This window comes from Crocodylus porosus, unplaced genomic scaffold, assembly GCF_001723895.1.
Source record: "Crocodylus porosus isolate Cpor-Errol unplaced genomic scaffold, CroPor_comp1, whole genome shotgun sequence".
NCBI lineage: Eukaryota > Metazoa > Chordata > Crocodylia > Crocodylidae > Crocodylus > Crocodylus porosus.
The window spans coordinates 45,625,866-45,635,901 of NW_017728886.1; the positions used below are offsets into that span (position 1 = coordinate 45,625,866).

The window sequence follows — 10,036 nt, forward strand, 5'->3', positions numbered from 1 at the left end:
GCTCCAGGGTGCAGATGAAGACGGGGGGGCGCCCCCTGCTCGGGCACTGCCGGCTGGACGCACTTTTGGATCTTCCCTCTTACAGCCCGAACCTGAGGGCGCGAGCGGCTCGGGACTCAGGCCGGGAGCGGCGCTCCGAGCGGGTTGTCGCCGGGGGGGGAGCGCGTATCGATCGTGGAGCTGAGGGGGGGGTCACGTGGCCCACATCATAAATACGCGGCGGTAATTAGAGGGGCAAAGCGAGCGCGCCCGGCGCCACGTATATAAGGGGGCGCTGTGCCGCGCCCGCTACCCGCACCGACTGCGGTAAGTGTGCGTGTGCGGACGGTCCGTGGAGGCGGCCCCGCGCTCACCCCGTGTCCCCCGGGCAGCCCCGGCTCCCGGCCCCACGGCTGCACGGGCAGAGAGAGGCGACGATGAGGACCGCGGTGGCCCTGGTGGTGCTGCTCCTGGTGTCGGCGCAGGCGCTGGCGGACGACGCGGGCGCCAACGAGGATGTGAATTACTGGTCGGACTGGTCCGACAGCGACCAGGTCAAGGTGAGGGGCCCCGGGCCGGGCCCAGGGCCGGGGGGAGGCGGGTCCCGCCACGTCCGCCCGGCGGCAGCTCTCCCAGGGCAGCGGCGTCCGTTCCTCAGCCGGGCAGGGAGCGGGCTGGTCCCGCCGCGCCGACCCGGGCGGGCGCCGCTGGTGCTAGACGGCCGCCAGGGCTGCCCCGACGGCGCCTCCGCGGGCGGCCGCATCGCCCCCTCCCCGGGCGAAGATGTCCTTCCCCGAGAGCCGCCGCCCCCTGCTCTCGGGCCGGCTTGGCTGGGGGCCCCGGCGCTGACAGAGCCGCTGTGTCCCCAGGAGGAGCTGCCGCTGCCTTTCGAGCACTTTCTGCAGAGGATCGCCCGGAGACCCCGGCCGCAGCAGTTCTTCGGCTTGATGGGCAAGCGGGACGCGGGTGAGGCTGCGAGTGTCCGCGCTCTAGGGCTGCCCCCCGGGCTCGGCTTAGCCCTCTTCCCCCCTGGCCTTTGGCTTTAGCCCACGTTTCTCTCTTCCCTGGCCCTGCCCAGGCCTCTTGCCACCCCCTGGGGAGGAGGCAATGGGGTTGGTGGCAGTCTTCTTTGCCATGTTTGCCCCCTGGCACATCCACGGAAATGGGCCCGACCTGCTTCAGTGGGTGAAGCAAATACAAAGTGGTAGAAACACTGTTGGGGGTGTCCCTCCCGCTCACCTCCACGGGACATCCGCAAATGTTTAATGTCCAGTTCTGTGTCTGGATTACTTCTAGGAGCACCTCACAGGTAGACTAGTGCAGCTCTCCTTTCCTCCTAGACATCCCTGGTTTTGTGGTATTTAGTCCCAGGTATACATGCTTGTGCAGTATGTATAATTTGATGCTAAAATACAAAGTCTATTCCAGCCATTGAAGTGCCTCCTCCTTAATATAAGATCACTACATGGTTTGGACAACCAGTGGGTTTTTGTGTTAAATTCTTAGAAGCTTACAATAGTTTGCAAACTCCCAAAAGAAAATATGATACCATGCTGTATGGGCTGGTCCCTGTGCTTTTAACTAAATGAATGAAATATAGAAATGAGGTAGACATATAATTATTGGCATGTTTTCTAATTGAGAGCCTTTACTAGGTTAAAGGGTGAAAATAATTTGGTTAGGGCTCTAAATAGTTAACTAATTGTATCTTTCATTAAGAAGAAACACTTTATTGATTAAGATGATATACTGTATATCCCAAGAAAAAATTATGGCCATAAATAATTGCATTAATTTTTCATAAGTGTAAGCTAAGTGATAAGGGAGTTTCCTTCCTGAAAAAGAATCACAATGGGAGAGATCGCATTCTGTATTCCATCACTATTAAAATTTAATCTTTTTTCCCCCACTAGGCTATGGCCAAATCTCTCATAAAAGTAAGTTGAAAACCTTTTTCTAAACAATTATCAAGAACCAGTACTAGGAGATGAGCTAATTGAAATTGTTGTAATGTAGCATTTGATCTCACCATAACTTACAGTGTTTATGTTTCTTGAAAACAGGAGTAGAGGAGAAATCTTTCTAGCCCTGGGTGTATTCGTACTTACAGATAGGTCTCAGTCCATTTACGTACTCTGAATCTCCATAAAATCTGAGATCAATTCAGATCCAAATGCAATCTTTTCAGCTCTATCCTATTTTTCCAGGACTGGAGTCTAACAGGTTTACTCACAGCCAGCATGGGCTGACTGTGAGAGTTAAAATGAAGGGATTAAGGTGGGAAAAACTAGCAAATCAGAATATTAAAACCCCAAATCCCTGAAGTTCCAAACAGCTCCAAACATGATGTGAGATATTATTAAATCAATATTCAACGTAAAGGGTGATTGACTCACAGATATTTTCACATAAGCGAATGCACCTTGCGGCATGAAAAAAGGTGGCTTGCTTTATTTTTCAAAATACCAGTAAGGACAATTTATATCAACAATAAAATGTTACATTTTCATTGGATACTTTTTTTCCCCCTCTAAAACTCCTTGAAATCCAAAAGCTTTGATTTTCGAAAGTAAAGATTAACCTTTTTATATTTTGTGAGACTTCTGCTGTCCAAAAACAGTCCATAAGTATCCAAGCATTCTGCACTAATGGCTATATTTATCACTACGATTACCTTTCTGAATAACAGTTTAGAAAGAGTCTCATCCAAAACTCATGCCAGATTAACGAGATGTAGCTGCTGGCTGAAGCCAGAATTATAGCCTTCTTTACACATCTCATCTCTGAAGATCAGTAACTCAGCACAGACAGCTGACTTGTGAGAGATTTTAGGATCATTTATCTTTCTTGTTGTAAAGTCATTTGCCTTTTTTTGAAGAAGATTTTGCACATTTTTGTTCAAGTCACAAATTAAATTAATTTTAATTTTAATTAATTTTAATTTTAAAATATCCTGACGTAATACAAGATAGTAGAGTCCTGTTGTAATTGATCATAGGAGCAGTCCAAGTGGTTCCAGTAGGACTATGTACAGGAGTTAACATTAAGTAGCATTAGTAAGAACTTCAGGATCTGGTCCAATGAAGAAGGATCTATTCTATATAAGAGAAGAAAACAGCTATATGAAAGAATTATTTAATAAAATATATGAATTTAACAAACCTACAATACTGAAAAGAGAAACATATCAAGATATGGAGCCTGGTCATGCCTTTACTAAAATGAAAAGGAATCGTACCATTGACTGCCGTGGTAGCACAGCTGGGATCAGTTAACAAGCAGTTCTGTTTAACCACAGCAGAAATAGGAGACTGGCAGAAAGGCTTTCTCTGGCCAGACTGGGCTTTGGATCAGACTCTATAAGTATAGAAAAGGATAATGGTTTTCCATAATACTAAAATTTAGAGTGCCATATCACTTAGTAATTGGGAAGAAACCTGTGTCTTCCATGTCTTCCTCATGAAATCACATTATCTCCGAAAAACTGCATATTTTAAATGTATTAAAACACCCCCAAATATATTTTTCCAGGGCATAAAACAGACTCCTTTGTTGGACTTATGGGCAAAAGATCTTTAAATTCTGGTATGTATGAACTATGGCTAAAACTAAAACTGTAACCTCTTAATTCTATTGCCTCTCTTCTCTCCCAGTGAATGGGAAAGAGTCTTTACATGGGACAAGTCATAAAAAGATAGGCAAGTTTGTCTGAAATCAGGGGTTTTTTAAATCAAATTTTTCTGAGCTGTGGACCATGTTAATGCATGTGAAAATAAGAAATGGCCAGGAAAGGCTGGTTCCAAGCACAGTGTAAGCAATTGCCAAATAAGCTTTCCTAAACAATTGTGTTTATACTCCTAATCCTGACCTGTATCAGGTCAGGATCAGGAGTAGTTTTTTATTGTGTCTGCTGCTGACTCCAAGAACTTAGTCTTTCCATTGTAAGTGTTTCCCTTGCAGGTCAAGAAGTCAATGATGTATTTCTTCAACATTTATAATGTTTTTCAATCATTAATTTTACATCTCTAAAAATATTCTAAAATGTAAAATATGCAGCAGACCAAAAAACCCAGTAAAATGTTGGGCATCATTAAGTAAGGAATTGAAAACAGAGAACATCATCATGCCATTATACAAATCCATGGTGAACCCAGATCTTGAGGTCCCCACATCAAAAAAGGATGTAGGAGAATTAGAAAAGGTACAGAGAAGGGCAACCCAAGTGATCAGGGGCCTGGAGCAGTTGCCATACAAAGATAAACTAAAAAGGCTAGGACTCTTCAGTTTGGAAAGGAGAAGGCTGAGGAGGGGGATATGGCAGAGGTCTATAAAATCATGAAGGTTATGGACCATGTGAATAGGGAACTATTGTTCAACAAGTCCCAGAATACTAGCACTGGGGGGACGCTCACAAGAGGGAGCATTTTTGTACACAACACTGTAGTTAACTTGTGGAATTTATTGCCACAGGCAGTAGAGGAGGCAGACAACACAGCTAAAGACTGGATAAATTCATGGATGATAGATCTATTAATGGCTATTGGACAGAATGGTTGGAGATGTTTCCTCTGGCATCTCTAAACCAATAATATTCGATGCTAGGGAGAGTACTGAATAGGGGATAGATTACTCTAGAGGTATGCAGTTCAATGCTCTCCCTGTATAGCATCCACTTCTGCCACTTTCCGAGGCAAGACACTCGGCTAGATGAACCATTAGTCTGACCCAGTATGGCACTTCTTAAATTTTTTTTCTTTATCTATTCCAGTTTAAGAACATAAAACCTTAAACATTAAACTGATATCATGACCTTCCCTTCCATTTACCCCAAACACCTACACATAACAGAAGCCCACTCCTTCTTGTGAATCTCTCCCAAAAAACTGCAGCCTACCATTATCCATAATCTACTAGCTTTATGCACTACTTGAGAAACTTATGGCTACTTGGTTAAACAACCAAATGATATTTAACTATCCAGAAGAGGCACCTTTTATTTAATGTGATCTAGTGCTTGTTTAAAGCTGCTGAAATAATTCTTCTTCTGTTATCAAATAGATCATAAATTCCAATGTTGCATTTTTTTGTATTGGACAGTATAAATTGTTTTTCCCCCTAAGGTTATGAATGGCTTTATTTTCAATTAAGTTGTATTCACAGTAGTAATATAGTTCTATCTTACCTTATTTTGAAAACTGCTCTGAATCATGAGCAATTTAGAATAATTTTATCTGTGAAGGTAATAACCATTAAATGCACATAAACTTGTAAATATACAACTGATATTATAGTAGTAAATAGTATCTTAGTGATTGGTCGCATTCATGGGGAGTAAGCTACTTGGGTACCAAAATAGATGCAGCAACTGTCAAAACTGATTGCCATAATTTCTTTTTAAAATTGTTGGAACAGTTAGAATACACTTACGTATAAAAATAACAAAGATGAATAACAAACCCCTACTGTCTGATAGTAACATAATGGCCTAATAAGTAAACCACAGGTTTTTAGATCACTGCTTTTCTGTCTGATGGAGGAGGTGGGGGGTGGGAGTTTTGATGGAAGGTATGGTCCAAACCATCTGGTCTGGCTGAAGATAATGAAAGTTCTAAGGGTTCAGGAGTGAATGGTAGGATGAATATTATCTGCAATTAATACTCTCCACCAAAAAAGAAAAGAAAAGCATGCAGCAACAAAAAATCCAACATTGTTTGATGGGAAAGGTGGGGAAAGGTTACTTGAAAAGATTCTCTTTGTTTAGGAGTCAAGTAATCTAAAAATGTACTTGTTTTCTTTCTTGATGGCTAATATCACTTGTCTGGAAAACGTCTAAGTCTAGTAATTGGGTGAGAGTTTTCATCAGAATAATGCATCTTCTAGTGGATGTTGAAACTAGAGATCCTATGATAATCTAAGGAACTATAATTCTGGTGTGACAGCCAAAGTTCTGTGATTTACCAAAGAATTTCTGCCATCTAATGCTCTGGTCTTGCAGTGAGTTCATGCAGGCAGACCTCCACACCCACTGAAATCGGGTATCTAGAAAAAAACATAAATATGGTAAAAATATCATAGTACTCAATAGTGACAATCTGCATATAGCCCTGACTACCTGTTCAGCTAATTTAACAGTAGGGTGTTTATTTTCTGATAAAAGTAAAAGAACTTTTCTACTACGTATTCTTCTAGGGTTTGAAAATATATTTTCCAAAATTCTGTTTATTTCTAATTTGGCCTCTTGATTGGTGAAACTTGATATTCTTTTTACCTTAAACCTATGGAGCAGAATCATAATCCAAGACCTCCAAGATCTGCAGCAGTGGGTCCCACAAAATTAGTTGTGTGTTTGCATGTGATAGCCATTTACCTGCATGCTCTACTAAGCACGGCCAGGCATGTGCCTGATTTCAGTTTATATAGGAAGGCGTCTCCCATGTCCATGAGGCAAGCTTTCTAACTTGGAGGTAGAACAACACAGAGACCATTTTCCTGTAAAAGAAAAAAATATATGATTCTTCCTGAAGTAAACTGATGTTAAATGTATCCGTGTAGAAGGGGACTATTTAAGCACCATCTGGTTTGTAGACAGTTCCATGTCAATTGACTCCTTCATTGCAGATTTTAATGAAAAATACACAAATAGTCTGAAGACAGTGGGAAGTTTGAAACCAGTGGAGAGTTGATTGTACAGGGGCATGGTGAAAATGATTTTGTATTTTAATTACAAGCCAATGTATGCGTTCAGAAGAATCTGCAATACTTTCAGAGGATACAGAGGTTTAGGGTTAATGGTTGTTTGAAAGATTCTGCTAGACTGCATATCGGAGACCTGCCAACTTCTGTGGGGCACTGAGCGCAGGCAATAAAACCAACGGCAACTGTGCTCATTAGAAAAAGCAAGGGGAACCACCAGGCAAGATCAGGATCTTTCCATAGGCAGATCTGTCACCTTAATGTGGAAGAGAGGTCAGCCATTTCAGTGTTTTGTGTTTCCTTGAGTTTATTACAGTTACACAAGCCTTTACTTCTTCTTTTTCAGGATCCTCTGAAAGGAACACAGCACAGAATTACGAACGAAGGCGTAAATAAGACATTCCTGTGTATTATTTATTAAACTTCATTTGTTTAAATGGCCACTGCAGTGTAATATAAATTATCCACTGTAAGGAATAATTATTTATTTAATAATAATTGTTGTTTTTTGAGTTGTAAATTCAATAAAATGATTATTTTTCATATTGTGGCAGCGATACATGTTGTATAAGTGTGTTGTGGTTCCAAAATAACAGCTCCTTATGGAACAGAAATTGATGATGTTGCACAGCAAAGCACATTATTTGACCTGTAAAATTGTGTTCACCAAACAAACAAACAAAATTATTTTGTTAATTTAAAGCAATCATATCGGCTTCACTACCAATGCAGAGCAGAACTGGTATACAGTCTAGTGCCTCAATTTGTTTCCATGGTTTAAAATGTACTGTAATTTCCATATAAAAATATATTTGTAACATTGCAGCATGTTTTATGTTTTGTGGCTACATATATGTATATTTTAAAAGAAGATTTGAATGTGAATTCAAGGTCTTCATTTCATAGTCTGGAATTTTACGCTCGTAACATTTTAAATAAAAACTACTTTTAAGATTTTGCAACATACTTTCCTTGGGTAGAGTGATGGAATTTATTTCAAACAAATCAGTGTTCTGAAATAAGACCTGGATTAAAACCATAGCTTTGGGTCCTACGAGCAAAAAGCAAGATATTTATAATTACCTCATTTTGCAAGACAACATATTCACCTTTTGCTGTTTGGGCAGGATAAGGGGAAATTAAAACTCTGGAGCTTCTTTGTGTATTCTGTCATTACTGATAAGGACTTCTGGCAGCTGGAGGTAAACCTTTGTGGAACCAGTCATAGACAGTATTGAGAATCTACACATGAAATTAACATGTACATTGATTTACAACACACATGTAAATCAGAGAGATCAGTACATATGGCCAGACTCCCAAGTGTTCTGCAACTCTGGGAGAAGCAAAGGATTTGCTATAGAATCCACCTCCTGCTGCAGGTTTGTGCTAGAAGTTTTCTATTTTTTTTAAATGTGTCTGGACCATATGGTCACAATTAAAACAAGCACAAAGTGTATCTAATGCAATGCTGTTTTCCTTAGTTTGAAGACAACCTGAAATTCATCTTTAAAAGGTGTGAACTGCCACTTTCATTTATTCCCATAACATAACAACTTTGAAACTAACAATGAGAACTTAATTAAAACATTCACTCTTGTGATTGTGTACTATTCCCTGTCCAGCTACCAAAAATATTGAAGTTTTTCCCTAGCCACTTCTTGATACCTTCAACCCTTACAAAATTCTGTTGCCTGTCAAAAATTAAAATTTGTGTGCAACATTATGGACAAAGCGCCAAGTAGGGGGTATGGGGTGCTCAGCTCAGCTGAGCCAAAGGCAGTTGAGAGCAGGCTGCTCAGTGAGCAGATGGGCCACACCTGGGGCTGGTCAGGTGCATGTGACTAGAAGGGGTGGAGCACAAGGAGATAGCCCAGTTCTGGAGCCAGAGCAGGCAGTCTAGCCAAACAGTGCTAGGGGAAAGAGCTCCAGGCAAAGACCTGAAAGATGGTAGGAACCATGAGTAGACTCAGGAGGGCCAGAGCTGCAGAATAGGAGCCTGGAGAGAGGCATCCTGCTGCAACTGAGAATGGTTGAGGTTCTGACTATTGTAGGCTGTTAAAGACTGAAGAACCAGGTTGTGGCTAGAGGCTATGGGTGGGATGCCTGTGAGGCACTTCCCACTATCGGGCTGAGGTCAGGGTAAAACCCTGCAAGGGTCAGAGAACCTGTGGGCTCCAGAGCCAGAGCCAGAAAGGACAGGGCCAGGGACCCCAGTGTAAAACAGACAGGGCTGAGGAGACCAAGCAGGCTGAAGCTCACAGAGGGCCTGAGTGACTAGAAATCGGTTCACTGGACCTGCTGGTCCTATAGGAGGACTGAGTGAGATCTGCGAGGCACAGATAGGGCCAGTAGGGCCACAAGTAGGGTAGGACAAGTGCTAGCAGGGCACAAATTGGTTGTGATATTAAACTTTGGGTCCAGAGAGAGATAAACAGGACCATGCATCCAGCTCAGTCAGGTGCCAGCAGGATCATTCCAGGACTCAGAAGCAGACTCTCAGTTTAGATACATTGAAGCGAGGAAGGAAAAACAGAGTACACTGAGGAGCTAGACATATTCTTTCCTTTCATATAAATATGCAATTCACATTAATATTAAATTAATGGAGTCTGTACATTCACACCTGAGAGCAGAATGTTGTCCTATGGGACTGATTTAAACTGACAAACAACAGGAAATTCAGATATAAACTAGGAACTTGGTCAGAAATGGCAACAATTTTAATTTTGCCTTAAAATCCCTAATTCACTTATGCCCATCATCTTTTATGAGGTAGGTTAGAGCTATGAGCTATATTTTACAGATGGGGAAACTGGCCCAGAGCAGCTACAGAAAATTCCAGGTATAACACTGACACATTTGTTCCAGGACCAGTTGTACCTGTATTTGTTCTGGAACAAAAAAGGCATGGGATTGACAAGTATATAACCCTTGCAGTCAGAGTTTAGCAAATACCTGAATGCATGGCTTCTTTAGTGCAATTGATCCAATAATGCAATCCAGTAATAACTATTCAGACACAATTTGCTACATCCACAGACAAACTGCTAGCACTTCTCATCCCATGAACCTTATGGGGGTGGTTTTTGGTTTTTACCTAAGAATTGTTCAATTAATCATAATTAAAATATTCTGCAAGAACATGTACATTTTGACAAATTTGAAGTTTTTATTTGAAAAAATTTAAAGAAGACTCCTGATTTTTTTTTGTTTTGTTTCATAATACTGGTGCCTCCACATTGAAATGTTTTAAATTTAGTTTAATTTCTATATTTTTCATTCTCAGATTTTCAGCTTATTTCACATAATTCTCTACAAAAATAACTACAAAGAAAAACAATAAAATAAAAATATAATTCAT

At 41.3% G+C, this 10,036-nt stretch overlaps 1 protein-coding gene across 2 annotated transcripts; it reads left to right on the forward strand.

Moving 5' to 3' along the window:
- Positions 1–224: 224 nt before the first annotated feature.
- Positions 225–7,638, forward strand: TAC1 (tachykinin precursor 1). Of its 2 annotated transcripts, XM_019533692.1 has the most exons (5): positions 229–539; positions 849–945; positions 1,893–1,916; positions 3,511–3,564; positions 7,019–7,638. In XM_019533692.1, the coding sequence occupies exons 1-5, from the start codon at positions 417–419 to the stop codon at positions 7,066–7,068; spliced, it is 348 nt and encodes a 115-aa protein (XP_019389237.1). In that variant the 5' UTR covers positions 229–416; the 3' UTR covers positions 7,069–7,638. The 2 variants fall into 2 exon arrangements, with proteins under 2 accessions (XP_019389244.1, XP_019389237.1); XM_019533699.1 differs by lacking the exon at positions 3,511–3,564 and having other exon boundaries at positions 225–539.
- The last annotated feature ends 2,398 nt before the right edge of the window (positions 7,639–10,036 follow it).